Genomic DNA, 19,357 nt, shown 5'->3' with positions numbered 1-19,357 from the left:
CAGAAACTATTATCTCAGCAGGACATTGAATCTGTTATATATCTTTCACCTAGTTTTATTCAAGACTCTTTGTTGTTCTTAAGAAAACCAGGACTGGAAGCCTATCATCAATTCGTCTTTCCTCAGTTACTTTGTTCAACTGTCCCATTTTACTGTTTCTTACCTGACAGTGGGCATTTTCTCTGGGCTTATGAATGACAGGTATTGATGTCACTAGTGTTTATCTCCACATCCCTATATCCCCATTGTCTCATCGGTATCTTCAGTTCGTCCATCACATGGTGTTTTATTCCTTACTCTTCAAGTTTGCTTCTGCCCCTTATGTTTTTTTTGTCAGGAGGTCAGAGCTTTTATTCACTATCTTCATGCTATGGAGTTGTGATTGAGCCATTATATGGATCAAACTGAAGTTTGCTAACCATACCCATCAGCTTCTTCTAGTGACTGCTCAAATGGGCTATTTAATCATATTAAAGATGTCCTTCCTTCAGCCTACCCAATATCACATCCACTTGGGTGTCTTTTTCAACACCAGTCATTCAGGTCCAGCCTTTTCCTCTGCAGCTTCATTCCATGGAATTGTTAGTTCATCATGCTCTTTCAGCTCTCTCACTTTCTGCTTGTAAGGTTCTGTCGTTTGGGGGACGTGGTCTTCAGTGATGTCACTAGTCATACTTTGTCATGCACATAGGTGACCCCTTCGTTAAACTCTTCATAATCAGTAGAACCTGCTTGGGATCCCTTGTCAATTCCCTTTATCCTTACTTCTAGCTTGATTAACAATCTCTGTTGATGGTTGGACAAGATCCTTATGTTGGTGAATGTCCCACTTCCTTCTCCTTATCCAGAATTACATATTTTCACAGATGCATTCCTTCAGGGCTGTAGAAGGCTTTAGATCAAAAGGTCTTTGCATATCAAAGTTCTTGAGCTTTTTTGCACTCCATTGGACTTTAAATAACTCACTTCCCTTTGTCCCCTGCTAATATCAAAGGTTCAATCCCCTTCAATGAACACAACAGGTAGCTTATTGTGGCTTTGCTATAAGAAAAACTCACACATACACGCATATAAACGTGCTTGCTTCCTCTCACCAGACAATGTCTGTTGGTGATTCTTTCTGACAATTCTACAATGCTAGCTCATATCAATCAGCAAGGGGACACGTGGTCAAGAGATCCCTGTTTTAAAATGTTGGATCTACCATATTGGACCCACATAGATCATATTAATCTTGTGTGTTACATTCCAGGTGCTTTCAATCTCTTAGCAAATTGCCTTTCATGCCCCAATCAAATATGTCTGATGTAGTGATTTTTAGATCCCTTCATTTTCTGGTGGCTTTGATATTGGTGGGGTTTTCATTTTCCCCACGTAGATTGGGCATGCTACCTACTTCAGTCACAGGTTAGCCCTCTTTTAGTCCCCAGCATCTCAGCCTTGGGCTTTAGCTGTGAATGCCTTCAACTAGGATTGATACCATAAATTCCTTTATGTTTATCTTCTTATCTGATTATTTCACCAGGTAATCTCTCTCATCCATACCACTCTGTCAAGTACTTCTCATCACTCCTTATTGGCTACCTCAGCTGTAGTTTCCACAATTACAACAACTGCAATTTTTCCCTCCAGTATCACAACCTTTGTATCCCTTCCTTCTTTATTACCTTTGGTCACTCTTTCTACATCCAGCCATTCACCTCCTTTGTCTTTACATTTGGCTTTTCTCTAGTCCTTGGTGAGTATATCAAGTAGCTTTCTGTTTAGGTCATCCCAGACATCCTTCTTCAATGGAGGTGTATCAACCCAAATGGAAAATGTAACTCCAGTATTCCCTACTGACCAACCTACTGTGACTAGAGTGTTAGAGTTTCTTATGTGGATTTTCAACCATGTGTCTTCAATCTCATCGTCCTCAGGTTATTGGGCCACCTTATTCTGTACCTTTGATTTTTCTGATATAATTGAGTATTTGCTCTCCTGTCCTTACCATGTTAATGTGTTCCTTCCAGATTTGTCATCTCCCCCTTATGGTATATTCCTCCAGACTGGAATATTAATGTGGTCCTCCACTCCCACAATTTACCTATGTTTCAGCCACTTTCCTCATGTTCCATCATTCTCTTAAAAGGTATTTCCTTCTCCCATTAGGCTGTGGAGGTCAAGGGTCAGATTTGTTTATCATTGATGTTTCACATATGTTTTACCACCCTACATATATTCTCCTTTCTTCCTCCCAAAGACCTCAGATGATATGGAGGGTAACTCTCCTTTTGCCTGTTTCTCTTCCTTATATTTCTCATCTCTTTTGTTGTTTCAATCCAGATAGACTTCTATGTTATACTGCCCAAATAGCTTTCTTCCACGGTACCTGTTACCGACTCTTTATTACTCGGAAATCTTCCTCTGTTTGGGATCTTTCCCCTTCTACCGTCACTAGTTGGGTTTGACATTTTATTTGATTGACTTATTCTTACTTGGCTTCCTCCCAGAATTTGTTCCCGATGTTTTCAGATCAGATTTAATACTTCACATTTTCCCTCACATATCATCTTCATCAGCCATGAAATCCTACAGTCCTGCATGTGGACTACATCAAATACATTCATCTCCCATTACTTACACCATATAGCAGTTTCTTCTTTGTTGGGTTTTTGTCTTCCACCTGCACCCATTCTTCAGGCTTCAGTGCAACTTTGAGCAGGTAAGTTTATGTTTCTATTTTTCTTTCAGGAACCCTTGCTTTACTTACTCATTATATGGATCCCATTCTGTGGTGAGTGGTGCCTGACCATCTGTTCTTCAACTTGACATCCCCACTATACAACCGTGTTGACTCATGCTTTACCTTCCATGACTTTGCAATGCTCACAATTGAAATGGGATGTTCCATAAAATCACTTGTATGTGAATAAACTTGCAATGTAATTGCTTCATAAACTTGCCCATTACAGATGGATGGATGAACTGCATGGGTAGAGCAGAAGGGAAAAGCTGCCCATCCCTGCAATGCCTTGTATTAAATAAATCAGTATGGTCCACTTTTCAAATTAGGGTTTCATTGTAACCCATTGCACTGTCTCAGGTGATAACATTCCTCTGGACTTTCTACCACTTTCTCACTCCCATTTCTTCTTGTGGAGTATGGAAAACCTTATTACTTTATAATTCCAAGCCACCAGGGTGGTCTACCATAGAGGCACTCTCCTGAATGGATTCCATACAAAGACGGCTGTAACCATTCATTGCAGAGTAGAGTGGTGGTGTTTTGCAGGTGTAGATGATATGCTATTCTTCAGTATGCAATATACACTCACATGGGAGTGAGGTGTCAAATTGCAGTTAACCCACTGACTGGGAGTCGAGTCCTCATCTATTCCCCACATGGATGTCAGTACCCCGTGGATGAGTTTTGGAAGGGAGGGAAGTACTGTATGAGGAGTTGTAACTTTCCTTGACTGAAAATATATTTCCAATAGGTGTTTCCTTCTGCTAACTCGTCCCACCATTCCTCTACCCACTTTCCTTCAGTGCTTATGTCTTCCGCCAAGCTTTGAAGTGATAGTTCAGTAGAGACATATAGAGGGAGTCATGCTTTTATTGGCAGATGAGTGATGCATGATGATTTAAAAGAGAGAAATGTTGGAATCATTTGATTTCAATAAGAGGGAGCAGAAAATATGTGGCATGTGTAAAGACAACATTGTGTGTAGAGGGCAGCACTATATTAAAATACATAATCTTGTGAGAGGAGGGAAGTACCTGTCAGAAATACATTTTCAGTCAAAGAAAATTAGAACATTAGCTTTCAATTATTGTTCTGATAAATATTTCTCCTCAAACATAAAGTTTTGTTCAGTTGGATATTTTACCTGTAGACTTCAGGATAGTAGATAAAGTTAAGAGATTTATCAAGATTTTACCAACACAGGTACTTTATAAAGAAGTTAATGGATTTATCGAGATTTTACCAACACAGGTACTTTATAAAGAAGTTAAGAGATTTATCAAGTTTATATCAACACAGATACTTTATAAAGAAGTTAGCAGATTTATAATCAAGTTTATATCAACATAAGTACTTTATAAAGAAGTTAATGGATTGATAATGAAGTTTCTATCAACATGAGTACTCTATAAAGAAGTTAATGGATTTATAATCAAGTTTATATCAACACAAGTACTTTATAAGGAAGTTAATGGATTTATAATCAAGTTTATATCAACATAAGTACTTTCTAAAGAAGTTAGTGGACTTATCATCAAATTTTTGTCAAATAAATTACTTTATTTCTCTTGTGTAGCTTTTTCTCCATGTCATGTCCACAAGGAAGGGACTTTGTTTATTGTTTTTATAATTTAGGTATTTCTGTATTGTTACGTTTAATGACAGGTCCTTTGCATTAAGAGATTAGAATCTAGATAACATAAGATTTTGATCTGTTTATAGGATATTGACAAAGCTGCAGATGTTAGAAAGAAGTTCCAGTCTCATAGATCAGTACACAGTAAGAGATGACCTCTCTAGCAGATATTGTAAGTCAGCATTTGTTGTTATTTGGTACTCCTTGTGTTGTCCTCTATACTGTTGTTAACTCATACATACCACATTTGTTTTCTACAGATCTAAAAACATAATAGCAAGGAAACTTCAGCCGTGGGGCCGTCATAATGTGACGGTCAATCCAACTATTCATTGGTAAAAGAGTGGCTCAAGAGTTGGCGGTGGGTAGTGATGACAAGCTGCCTTCCCTCTAGTCTTACACTGCTAAATTAGGGGCGGCTAGGGCAGATAGCCCTCGTGTAGCTTTGCGCAAAGTTTAAAAAAAAAACAAGAAAACAAATCACTCTTATAGTAATTAACATCCAGGGATGAATATTTTCGTTATGTATCTAGTTTCATTTTATTATTTTACAATTATATTAAGAACTTTAAGTATGGGTTTTGATACAATTAGATTATGAAACATTAAATTTATCTTTAAAAATCATCATATACGAGACATATCTATACCACTACTGAATAGTATTTCATGAGTTTAAGTAGATTTACTATACAAATTATCAAGAAAACCTTTAAATATGGGATTTAGAATGAGCTTTCAGCTCCATTTATAATAAGATATTATGAAAATGTATTTATTTCTATCTTTTAACACGTTTAATTATTTGCATATCGACCCACCTTTTTTTTTACAGTTCATTGTGTCTTTCTCACATTGCAGGCTAGTTCTCGAAAGAACAAAGCCAACAATAGACAAGAGGTGATACTTTTCTCACATTCCTCGCATCTCTGTTTATTGTTCAAATAACAAGCCCAGTGGTATTTTAATTACTGACTGATAAAAGAAATATACAAACAATTCACAACACAAATATAATAATGTGTTTTATATTTTAAAACTACTAATTAGAATAATGTGTTTCTCTTCCCATTTATTCAAATGACATATGAACAATGTGAAATATTATATCGTGGTCAATGTTGCTTCCTTACACCATATAGTTAAACATGAAATAATGAAAGAAACCTGTACTTTTTAAAACAAGTGTTGGTCACAATGAATAACATTGAAAAATGTCTTCAATATTACATCTTTAACCAATTATAAATATTATACTTCAACCAGTAAGATTTTACACAATTGGTTTATGTAATGTAGATTGCGCTTAATAGCATATTTCATATATTATAGTAAATAATTCAGAAAGACAAATAAACATTAAATTGTAATTAAAATATAATAACATTATACTTTTATCATATTATTAAAGTTATTTGTAGAAATAAAAGAAATAACAAATGTGCACACAATAATTTGACAGCTCATGTTCTAATAATTACTAATCTTATTTACTGACTGTAATTCACACTTCACTGGATGTCAGGGCAGTTTAGATGTATGATGTAACCCATATAGTGTTTTCAATAGATAAATAATTTATGTACAACTTGACTTTAATAACAAGAAGTAAATAATAAAACAACTAAAATGATTTTTATCAAATAACCTGAAACTTTAGACAATTAAAAGGTTTGTGAAACAGGAATTGGCCTGTAAATTTAGTTAACACCACTGTGTTCTTTAGTAGCAAATCATATATTAAGAAGTTCTTTTAATTAACGTTTTCAGTGGGGTCGAACCCAACAGCTGTGTGGGTATGCGTCGTACTATACTTTATGGCCTAGGATCCGTTTAGTGTCCTCCTTATTAATTGTATGCCCACACAGTATGTTGGGGATGAAGGTGAAGAGCGTGAAAATGTGAGATTGTGTGATTATTACACATTTAGTTAATAAACCATAAAAATTCAGAATGGCCATTTTTATTAGTGGTAGCTCCTTGAAAAAGGCATACAAAAGAGGTGATGAGTTAATAGTGTGAAATGTCCACGTTTTCTTGTAAGCAAGTTTTTTTATTGGAAGTAAAAAAATTGATATATAAAATATTTTTACACACTCATCTTGTGTTATCCCTATTACTAACAGTAAACCTTCAATTGAAGGCAAAGAGAGCTTTGAGAACATGGCTGTATCATACTAAAAATATTCATGGAAAAATGTTAATTTACTTTATTCAGTGAACTTTCTTCAAAGATAATAACAGCTGTTGTAAAATACTGCTATTTGCCAATCAGCTATTTAAGGGGGAAGATATACATACAGACTTGATCACCAAGGAAGGGAATGACTAGGATTGTAAAATTTGTACAAGGATTATAACACAGGATGGGAAATCAAAAGATGGAATCTCTAACATAAAAATGTAAAATTTTCTTAACTAAAGATAAATAGCAATGTATAAATAAACTTCTGTTTATTCCAGATTGTTAAATCTTCATTCTTCATAATGAATATTATGAAATGATTCAAGCAAATAACCCAAAATATTCAAATATCCTGTATCATGTTAAAAATTCAGTAAATTTTCTTTTTCCTTCACAATAACTGTATTTAATAACAAATTAGGACATATGAATTCATGAACAAAAGAAAGACGAACACTAAAAAATTTATCAGACAAGGATACATTGCTACAGCTGTACCAGACTATCCTTAAAACATCTCAAACTGAATGTTATGAAATAAAATCAGAAATATAATGCCACAATAATAATGTATGTTGAATAAAGTTGTGATGTTTACTTCCATAAAAATAATTTTACGTCATTATAAGCAGAAGTATTAAATGAGAGGAACATCTTGATAGTGTATCATAAAAATTGTCTTCTTATTTTAGTTGTTAAAAACAAACAGTGACAAAGGCTGTAGATTATATTCATCACGTTTTTATGACCTACAAATGAAATGATGTCTGACAAAAGTACTTGAGGGAGAAGTATATGTATCTAGAGTTGCATAGTAAATGTTACTACAAAGAACTGTGACTATACAGCAATATCTGTAAGTCACACACAGCCTATAATAAAAACAATCTACAAAACATTTTTTGGAAACTGTGTACTAGTAATTCTGTTAACAACTGTATTTTTATTTCTTAACTTAAAATAAACAACAACCAACATGTCATTGAAGTATGCTTGTTTGTTATTGGATAAAACAATATAGTTTCATATAATATAGTACTAGTTAATACATACAAATTACTCTTTAAAACATTAAAAAATAAACACCAGCTAACAAAACAACAATAAGTATACAATTAACTTTTAATGTATTCTATCCATTCATCCATCCAATATTTTCAGAAACCAAAACAGATAATAAATATACTGTGTACATAAACATATAAATATAGCTCTATATACAACTCAAGCAAAAAAATGGTATTATTAAATTGGATCAATTTACCAAACATTTATAAACTGATTTTATGGAAATTGTTTGGTTTGCACACAAAAGGCACTTGAAAACTATCTCCCAAAAACTCAGCAACAAAGGTATGGACAGATAGTTACAATAAACTATTTTGTGGAAAAAAAAATGTACCCCACAAACAAAAAAAAATGTACAATGTACTATGCAGATAAATATCTTTCTTAGTTACTAAACAAAAAAACATTCCACAATACTTGATTTCTTCAAACTGAAAAATATCAACATCTAACACAACCAGAAAAATAAGTATGTTATACAGTTTCTTTGCAGCAGTTATAAGTTTATAATGATTAATAAAATATTTTCCACACACACACACACACACACACAAAATAGTTCTGACTTGTTTTATTTGAAATCTACTTGTAAATATTATGTTTTAAAGTTAGTTTCTAGATAAATTTTTATTATTTACACAAAAGCAAAAGCATGACAATATTATAAAATTTTATAACCTTTTAACAAGTGTTAAAATCCCAATTCAGTTAAATGGTTTTAGCTGTTTCCAGAAATGTAAAGCTAAACATAAAGAAGCACTTCATAGTTGAAAACATCAAAGCAATATACACATATTTACACTAATTATTCATGTCCATAGTAACATATTATTCTGAAAAAAAAAAAATGCATATGGTCAAAACAAAGTAATACAAAAGGCTGGGACAAGAAACAACTAAATGTTGAACATTCAGGAGTAAGCAGTTTGAATCATGATGCGACCACTGAAGTTCAACCTGACGAAATGGATTGTAAACAACTACGAGTTTTTGTAAAAACATTTAAGAAACACAGGGGTGATACCTCACAGAAATTTCCACCCTTCATGATGGTTATTAGCTTACAAATATTTTGAACCCTTAAGACAACTGATGGTCACAGAAAATTTTAACCCTTATCACTAATCTTTGTAACTATTAAAGGCCTGTGCAAGGGAACTTGCACTATCATTAACAAATTGTTTCATATTAGTTAAAAGACCACTCTGACTTTTTCACAACAAAAACAAAACATGAAAGTTTTTTACTCACTATCTAAACATCTTTTGTTAGAATTTTATATTGTACCTTTTTATTTGTCTGAATCTCTTGTGTATCTAATATGATTCACAATTTTAAATTGTACCTTTTTATTTGTCTGAATCTCTTGAGTATCTAATATGATTCACAATTTTATATTGTACCTTTTATTTGTCTGAATCTCTTGAGTATCTAATATGATTCACAATTTTTTATTTGTTGAATCTCTTGAGTATCTAATATGATTCACAATTTTATATTGTACCTTTTATTTGTCTGAATCTCTTGAGTATCTAATATGATTCACAATTTTATATTGTACCTTTTTATTTGTCTGAATCTCTTGAGTATCTAATATGATTCACAATTTTATATTGTACCTTTTTATTTGTCTGAATCTCTTGAGTATCTAATATGATTCACAATTTTATATTGTACCTTTTCATTTGTCTGAATCTCTTGAGTATCTAATATGATTCACAATTTTATATTGTACCTTTTTATTTGTCTGAATCTCTTGAGTATCTAATATGATTCACAATTTTATATTGTACCTTATTTATTTGTCTGAATCTCTTGAGTATCTAATATGATTCACAATAGGTATTCCAAGAATTAAAAAAACAAAAACATGATGTAGTACTTTATTTGCACTGACATAAAATAATATGTAAATCACGAGTACCGAGCCTTCTGTTTACAATCAGTAACAGGAGTAATGTTACAAAAATTCTTCTTCATTAACAAATGTTTACTAGTAGTTCTAGTGCTGTAAACATCTACAAGTTTGGGACCTTCAAAATTGGTATTTCATGTAACAAACAGAAGCAGAAACAGTATAGTGTTAGAGAGAAAAAAAAAAGAACCCCTTAATGTTTAATTACATCTCTCCCATGAGCAGTCAAATTTATAAATGAAAAAGCATGAATTATATATATAAAAAAAAGCAACACTTAATGACTGTAATTATGAAAAAAAATGGATCTTAACATATTTTTCATGAAGTATGTATTATTCACACAAACAAAGTAAATTATATTATCTTATTATTAACTGCACTGGACTATTCCACTAAAACCTCTTTGCAAAGGAAAAGTATTTAACTACACCATCTACCAGATAGTGGGGTTTATTTAATGTAAAGTACAAAAACTGTTGACAATTATACCCCATAATAACCTGATGATGTGTCATTCATTATGAGCCTAAAATGTACAGTACAACATAACTAATAATTATTTTATCTAATTAGTCAATTACAATTCAACCAGTAGCATACTTATATGACAAGTAAAAGGCACAATTTTAAATGTTTCATAAAAGTTAAGCACAACTAACTTCTTTCAGTGTCCAATTCTTAGAGAAACATGTCAAACATTATTCCCATTTTTAAGATTCTTTAAAAGTTCTTTTCCCATTTGTAGACTATCCTACCAAACATTTCTTACAAGCATGAGATGTGTGAGATTTATTTCAAAATAAACTGAACTCTGGCTTTCAGATACGCAGCACGTAAATATGTTTAATATTGAGTAAAAACCAGCTGCCAGCTCTAAGTGTCTGATGTAAGTAGAGGATGAAAAGTCTGTTTATACAATGACAAACAAATTATACTACTTTGTAATATTACTACAGACGTATTTGTTTTGTATATGTTACAAACAAACTGAATTATTCTATAATAGTAATATCATATGCTCTTCTCCATTAGTTTGGTAAACAACTTTGTCAAATTATTTAGCACCACAAAACAGTCACCTTATAGCAACATCAAGGTACAGCACAGTGACAATCATTTAGCCACTTTTTCATGGTTGTAGTACTGTTTGTTTGTTTTTAGCATCTCCCACTATATTACAGTATACCATATTAGCAGGGTAACAATCACATTACCATTTTTTTTCCTTGTCAGAGTACTGTGTTTTTCTAGTGTCTGCCATTAGGTTGCAGCAGTTGTGTATAGTAACAATCATTTAGCCATTTTTGAATTATTATAACACAATGTATTATTATGTTACAGCATACCAGTCAACTATACCTAAATTATTGTATATAATACTAACTGTTCTCTCCTGTATTGTCTGCTTACCATTTTACTTCACCACATACCAGGTTGGCAATTTTACTTTGTATCCACATGATGATGTTTCTTCCAGTAATAACTGGGACAACACTTGAGAAACTGTATTAAGTACCATTCTAAAAATCTCATAAAGGCCCTTGGTGTTTGTTTTGAAAACACATCTTTACAGATATTGTTTATACAGATGACTCTCTTAACACAACTATATCAGTGTGTTGAATCATAAAGAAGACAGTTTAGATCGATCATAGCTGCTATTTATTAGACCACAAGGTTTGTTTATATTCTAATATCTGTATGTAACTTTACAATTAGTTGTTAAGTTATATTCAGAAAAACACAAGGAATTCAGTACTGTCACAACAACAGTTTATTAGATGATTCAAGTTCATTTTCTACTATCTATATATTACCTTGAGACCAAACAGTTATGAGCTGGCTATTAAATCAAATGGAAAATTAGAAGAGAACTATAACACTGACCCGAGTTTAATGTCGTTTTTTTATTATTTGTGTTAATATCACAATTTAATTATAATATCAAACTTCCCTTAGAATCACACTCTTTCCCTATTCTATAACACAATAAATGGGCTAAACAAAAAGTGATTTAAAACTGAGAAATAAAGCAACACATGAGTCAAATAATTTTAATAATTTAGTGTCATAAACGTTTTTGTCTCTCACAAAATTTTAAAACTATATAGCCAAACAATCAAAAACTGGTCAATATATTTTGTTAGAAATAAGTAGAAAGTGCACTTCTTGGCCTAATTTCCCTTTATGGCAGACATGAATATGGTAAGCTCTGCTCTAGAACTGTCCATTTTTAACAAAACTACAGCAAAGAATGATAAGAATCTTTATATTTTATTAATGTTAACTGAAAGCCTGGTTCACTCACTTCTCAGAATAATTGATATCAGTGTTCTTGACATTGAACAGTCACATTTTACTAATTCATTAAACACACAAAAAACTCAATGGATATTTTCCATCAAGCCAGTAATTATAGGAAACCAAAATATGTAACAAAGGGAAGAATAAAGTACAATTATACTAATCACTGTTTGATGTTAACTGTCTGAGCTGTTTTGGGACAGTTTCTACCAACTTCTTCTTGTCTCGTTGATTCTTTTTTAATGCTAAAAAATATATTTTTCTTCTTGTCTGCTTCTCTCACCCTTAAGGGAGTAAAGAACATTAATTCACACTAAAAGTATGGACAGGTCAAATTAATAATATTTTAAAAAATTAGTAAATTATATTATTAACATTGTACAAGTCTTTTTCATTCACAAGCCTGAACAAAACCTACCTAAAAAAAAATAAGACCCTTTAAAAAATGTTGCATTATTTGTAACTTGTATTTTTTAGCAATAATTTTATTTTTAAAACAACTTGAAAGGAAGTTATACACTTTTCATAAATAAATAAACATTGCAATTGGTTCAAAAGCATGCATTATAAAATATAAAGTGTAAACACACCATTGTAAAGTAAAAAACAAAAAAAACTTTTTATCTTTATAACACAAATTCATCAATCAATCAATTCTTTTATAAGTCTGCACACACAAATTTGCCCTAAACAATGTTTTAGGTAACACTGCATTACAAATCATTTGCTACTAGAAAAAACTCAAGTGATTCTGGGTAATTAAATAGTTTTGGTTTCAGATATGTAATCAGAACTTGTCCATCACCTCCAGATTTTAAGATACTGTAGTATCTCACTACTTTATCAACAATATGTGTAATACCATACAATCAGCTCAGTTCAATAGGTTTATACTGTGAAATTAAGTTTAAATAGAAAGTTTAATGAACAAAAGGAATAAATTTTTGATAACTTCAAACAGTAACTGTATTGTATTGGTGTAAAACTCCATATATATTGTTTATATGTGCTACTTGTTCTTGATAAAATTATAATGACTTGCACCAATTTTGCTTCATTCCCATGTTCACCTTTTCTGCCCAGGAACATTTGAGGAGTCCTTCAACTGAGCTTAAAATGGGCAGAGTGATACACCTCTCTGTCAACTGCTTTTCACTCACTCACTCACTCACTCAGTTGATTACTTTGTCTGGCTTTGTGCACACTCAAAACAAAGTCCATCTTCCTCACATCATACCTGTGATATAATCAAATAAAATCAAAATTTTGTTTTTAAAATATTTTAAACTAGTTCTCTAAACATAATTCTTTTATACTTTTTAGAAAATTATTTTATGTACTGACTGCTTTCACTTCAAGTCCAAAAACCACCTAAACAGTTTATGCTACATTTGTGTTGTACAGTTTCCAAATCTGGCTTCACACAGTGGCTAAATAAAAGAAGAGCAATTGTGTCATTGACAATTTCAATGATACAGTGTGAGCCCAAAGATCATCTAACTAACTGTTATTTTTGCATTAATATTTCTGGATATTCAGACAAAACTAAACAATACACTAAATATCCAGAGATTGCATCTGTGAAGAAACCAGTATCTCATGGGGATGATTTCCTTGTGTCACATCCAGCAGCAAAGTGGGAAATAGAAGTTATACTGCAAAAAAGACAATGAATCATCTTTACTTCCTTCATTTAGTAATTTTACCCCTGTTGCATCTCAGCATAAACTGCCTCATTTGATCACACAAGATGAGCTAAATGATCAGATTTGTGACTTGTTTTATACTGAAACAGCATGGGAACTTTCATTTACGGCAATGGAATTTATCATAAAGTCTTGCTTCTCACTACAGCATGCAAGATACTTTGTGTTTCTGTACAAATGTTGATGCACTAATTGAAGAATCAAGTACTGAATATACTCTCAAGAAAGAAAACATTTTACCAATTCATCTAAAGTTAGTGTGAAAACTGTGCTTTTACATAATGGGAACACTAAGCCATTGGTTCCTGTTATTAATGCTGTAAACATAGTAGAACATGCAGCTTATACCTGAAGCAATCAAATATCCACTACTGCTAAGTCTATAAAGTGAGTATACTAAACACTGTAGTCTGTCTGGGATAGCCAATATCATAAAATTCATTTAAAAAAAAAAAGGAATGGCCAGTGAGAGAATTATGTTCCAGGAAAACAGAAAGTTGAGTTCCAACTTTCACTGAATCATCAAGATATGTTTCTTCCCTCACTCCATCTGTCTTATAAATTTCAAAAATTCAGTGAAGTAAAATCTAAAAGGTGGTATCTTTGTTGGGTCACAGATTTGGGAAGTGCTGATGAATGGTGATTTTGAAACATTACTCAGTCAGAAAGAACTTCCTGCGAGGAAATCACTCAAACTGGTTGTTAAAATTTTCTTAGGAATTTACAGAGATGAAAACTATGTTGTGACGATTAATGATATCTCTGAGAACAAGAGGAAAACTGGGTCCAAGATGTCACTACAGTTACACTTCTCACACTTTTAATTAAGCTTCTTATCAAATGATCTAGGTGCAGTGAGCAATAATCTTGGTGAGCACTTCCCTTAAGATATGTCTATAATAGAACAGTAACATCAAGAAAGACAGTGGAATCATGTGATGACAGAAGATTACTGTTGATTCTTATAGCATGAAACTAACAACATACATAAAAGATGCAAAAGTCAGTCAGGTATTTTGTAAAAGAAATAAATAATAATACCATGATGAAAGTTTTAAACATAGCTTAAGTGTATTTTCAGTATATAATTACACATTGTTTTTTAACATTCTTAAATGCAATTTTCAAGAAATAAATAAAGTTATCAGAGACAGTTATTTTCACAATATATAAGAATATTTAGAATAAACCTAACACAGCTCAAAAACTAGAGGTGATCAGTAATATTCAACAATTTTTAGAATCAGGATCAACAAACTACTCATGAACAGTTGTATTTCTATTGTAGTAGAGAAGCTTTTGTGCACAGTGTAACTTCTAAACATATAATTACTGTGCAAAATTACTCAAACACTTATATGCTTTACATATTTCTAAAAAATTACTTTGATTGAATGACTTAAGGATATTTCAACACATAAACAAAAAAACATGAATTTTATCTCATAAGTACAACTCAAAGCTGATAGTTAAAACCATATATAACTTATATTATAAAGAAGCTTACACACAGAACAACGTTAAATATAAAATTTTCAAAATTACTTACAGATCAACCTGTACAAACTATATACTTCATGATATTCCTACAAGTACCTATATTCTTAGTTATGCCAACTAACAAGACATGCTTTAACAGATATGAGGTGTTCTTGCATTATAAAATCCCAGGCACCTAGTTATCATAAAAAAAAGGTTAAGGAAAACTATCGTATTTATATGCAAGAAAGTATCAATTAATTGTGCAAATTTGTGGTAAGCACTGTTAAATATATGAAATATAAACAAACATTCTGAATTTAAGTGGTTTTCTACTAAATAAAACTAATTATGGCTAAATTAACTAACACATTCATGATTATTAACTTCAAAATGTAAAATAGAATTTTAGTTATAAACATTATACCATAAATTTAAGATTTTATTTCTATCTACCTTAGAAAAATAATATATTGATAATATTTATCTACTTTCTATTCAATGTTTTATTACTCTCACATTACATGTGAAGATGAAATTCTAAGAATGTTTATTTAATGTGAAGCATTGGAACCTATCATCTTGTGAATATGTGCAAATTGTATGCATGTATGATTAACTGACTACACAACAGACATTCAACTATTATTAAACTCTAGACAGTTAAAATTGATTCATTAATAATTATGGTATTAATACAGAGAATTCTCAAGTTATGTTTAATATATAACTATGATAAAAAAACATCTACAGAGAGAAACTTTTTTGGTAATAAAATCTACAACTGTTTCCAACTTCTGATCAAAACAAAATACCTACATAGTTCAAATAAAAATTAAACGAGTAATGAATATTATATAACGTCTAACATATCACCATACTTATGATGATTAAAAGGTAATGATTCATCTGTTATGGTACCCTCAATGCAACCACATTTTTTGCTATAATCCCAAACACAAAATTCAGCTAGCTTAGGAGGTTTAGTTTTGTTCTAAACACTTATCTTAAGATAACAATGCAAAATAATCCTCATAAACAAATATATATATCAAACAATTTAACCAATTCTAAAAATAAACTAACATTAAGGAAAGAAAAAATAAAACATTACTTTAATCACAGTCTACAACTATTTATCATCTTACCTTCATTCTTTTCTAAATTTGAATTTACATCTGTCAAAGGCTAGTTGAGAAACTAAATAAGACTTAACTTTTAATTTAAAAAATGAAACTTGACATCTTGCAGGACATGTCTTGGAGTAAGACAGCAATATAAGTACTTCTGAATAACATACCTGCCTGATTGACTACTTTAATGGAAATTTCTGAACAACATACATTTCTGACTGACTACTTTAGTAATACTTCTGAACAACATACATGCTTGACTGACTACTTTAGTAATACTTCTGAACAACACACATGCCTGTTGACTACTTTGGTGATACTTCTGAACATCAGCCACATGCCTGATTGACTACTTTTAGTGATACTTTTGAATAATACACATACCAGATTGAAACTTCTTTTGTGATGCTTTTGACAATATACCTGCCTGATTGACTACCACTTCGGTGATACGTACTGAACAACGAACATACATGCCTGGAATGTTCTGCCAATGACACTTCTCAACCAATGTACCATATATACCTGACTGACTTCTAGCACCTGTTTACGGTGATGCTTCTGAACAAACATACGCTGACTCATTCACTGCTTCAGGTGATACTTTATCAAGAACAATATGCCACTTAACCTGCACTGATTGACTATTTTGGCGGTGATACTTCTGAATAACACGTATGCTGACCTGACGGACTGCCTTTTATTGATCAATTCTGCTGACAACGCACACATGCCTGACGCGATTGGTGGTTGTTGACACTTCTATGGAAACCGTACATGCCTCACTAACTACTTTAGTAATACTTCTTAACAAACATGTACATTGCCTTGTTCTTTGCTTTAATTGTTTTAATGACTTCAGCAGCCAGTACCTGCGGTTACCTGCTTTACATTGTGTAACACGATACTGGACAATAACAGCATTGCCTGACTGACTACTTTATTGATAACTTCTGGACAACACAGATGCCTGACTGATATACTATACTACTTTTGCCTGATACTACTGAACAACATGTATCACTTTGATTCTGCAACATTAGATGCTTTCTGAAGACCATACCTGCCTTGATTGATTTTACATTTGGGGTGATACTTCTGAACAACATACATGCCTGATTCACAACTTAATCACACTTCTCAACAATATGCCTGATTTGACTGTCATTTTACTTGATACTTCTGAAGAACATACATGACTCATTAACTCCTTACAGTGTTACTTATGAACAACAGCACACACCTGATTGACTACTTTAGTGATACCTTTCTACAGATAGCATAACAACATGCCCTGACTGACTACTTCCATTGATGAGATTCTAGTTAACCCTACACACATGCCTGACTGACTACTTTGGTGATGCTTCCTGAACAACATACATGCCTGGTTGACTAAGCTACTTATACTTCTGACCAACCTACCTGTCTGATTCTGACTACTTTAGTGATTACTTTTGGATAATATACCTGCCTGATTCTGCTACAATCAATGATACTTATGAACAACATACACATGTGCCTGGTTGACTAATCCTACTGATGTTTCTGAACAACATATACATGCCTGATTGACCAGTTTAGTACAGTACTTCTGAATGAATAATACATGCCCCACTACATTGGTTTACTTTTATTTAATTCTTCTAGACAATGATACATGTCTGATTTGACTACCTTAGTGTTACTTTTTTGAACAGAGATACATGTCTGACTGAGCTGACTACTTTATTGATACTTCTGAACAACAACGCAATGCCTGATTGATACTACTTTAGCTGATTGCTTTACTGGCAATATACCTGCCTGAGTTGATACACTTTAGGTGATACTTCTGAGACTAACGGCCCCTGATTCCTGCTACTTACAGTGATACTTAGGGTTACTAACCTGCGAGTTGATTACTTCATACCGCCTGATTGACTACTTCCTGGATACTGCTGATAACACACATGCCTGACTGACTAATTTATTGATACTTATGAACAACATAATGCCCTGATTGACTACTTTTCGCGGGATAGCTTCTGTGATAATATACTTTGCAGAGATTGACTTCTTTAGTAATACTTCTGAACAACATAATGCCTGACTGACTACTTTATGATACTTCTGAACAACATACATGCCCTGATTCCGACTACTTTGGTGATACTACTGAACAATATACGTAATCAACAGGTACCTTAGTGATACTTCTGAACAACATACACGCCTGATTGACTAGCACAGTTGTGAATTCTGAACAACATACATGCCTGACAACTACCTTTGTTGACTACTTCTGAACAACATACATGCCTGACCACTACTTTAGTAATACTTCTGAACAACATACATGCCATACTGACTACTTTAGTGATACTTCTGAAAACACACATGCCTGACTGACTTTTTGGATGCTTCTGGACAACACACATGCCTGGTTGACTACTTTAGTGATACTTCTAAAACAACATATGAAATTATTTATACTTTATTGATACCTCTTCTGACTGACCCTAATAATGCCTGATTGGCTACTTTTCTAATACTTGTAAACAGAATGCCTGTTGATTGACTTTCACTTTTATAAACAATATAAATGCCTGATTGAGTTACTATAGTGATACTTCTGAATAACCTACACATGCACTGACTGACTAATTTATGATTACATATGAACAACATAAATGCCTGATTACTACTTTGTAATGCTGAACAACATACCTGCCTGATTATTTACTTTAATGATACTTCTGAATAATACTTGCAGGATTGACTGCTGTAATTGTGATACTTCTGAACAACATAATGCCTGACTGACTACTTTGAGTACTTCTGAACAACATACGCTTGCCTGATTATTCTACTTTGGTGATACTACTTGAACAATATACTGTCTGGAGTGCCTTAATTGATATTTCTGTGAATAACATACGCCTGATTGACTACTTTTTGTGGAAACTTAGACAACATACATTGCCTGAATAACTACTTTAATTACTACTTCTGAACAAGCATACATGCCTGACCTGACTGCTTTAGTAATGCTTCTGAACATACATGCCTGACTGACTATACCTTTCAACATTAATGCTTCTGAAAAACACCACCGCCTGACCCGAGCTACGTTAGGGGATACTTCTAAACAACATGTATGCCTGACCCCCTGAGACTACTTTACATTGATACCATACTTCTGAGCCTACAACATAAGC

At 32.5% G+C, this 19,357-nt stretch overlaps 2 protein-coding genes across 16 annotated transcripts in view; one reads left to right on the top strand and one right to left on the bottom strand.

Moving 5' to 3' along the window:
* LOC143256124 (exocyst complex component 6-like) overlaps window positions 1–19,357 on the bottom strand; it is a 415,504-nt gene that overhangs the window by 231,293 nt on the left and 164,854 nt on the right. The window contains exons 4-5 of one of the 2 annotated variants that reach the window (XR_013031123.1): window positions 12,910–13,076; window positions 12,050–12,123 (exon numbers count right to left, since the gene is read on the bottom strand). The gene's annotated coding sequence lies outside the window, so the exon portion shown is untranslated. Of the gene's footprint in view, window positions 1–11,286; window positions 12,124–12,909; window positions 13,077–19,357 lie in introns of those variants that run through there. The other variant, XR_013031122.1, reaches the window with a different exon arrangement.
* The window catches only part of LOC143256119 (uncharacterized), a 60,543-nt gene that overhangs the window by 18,527 nt on the left and 22,659 nt on the right, over window positions 1–19,357 (top strand). For 13 of the 14 annotated variants that reach the window (XM_076512878.1, XM_076512873.1, XM_076512870.1 and 10 more), the window contains one exon: window positions 4,451–4,536. In XM_076512878.1, coding sequence (XP_076368993.1) covers window positions 4,470–4,536 — 67 coding nt within the window. In that variant the 5' untranslated portion in view covers window positions 4,451–4,469. Of the gene's footprint in view, window positions 1–4,450; window positions 4,537–5,225; window positions 8,174–19,357 lie in introns of those variants that run through there. The other variant, XR_013031091.1, reaches the window with a different exon arrangement.

This window comes from Tachypleus tridentatus, chromosome 7 (assembly GCF_004210375.1).
Source record: "Tachypleus tridentatus isolate NWPU-2018 chromosome 7, ASM421037v1, whole genome shotgun sequence".
NCBI classification, from domain to species: Eukaryota; Metazoa; Arthropoda; class Merostomata; order Xiphosura; family Limulidae; genus Tachypleus; species Tachypleus tridentatus.
The sequence above is the reverse complement of the archived record's forward strand: the minus strand, read 5'-3'. Positions and strand labels throughout refer to the sequence as shown.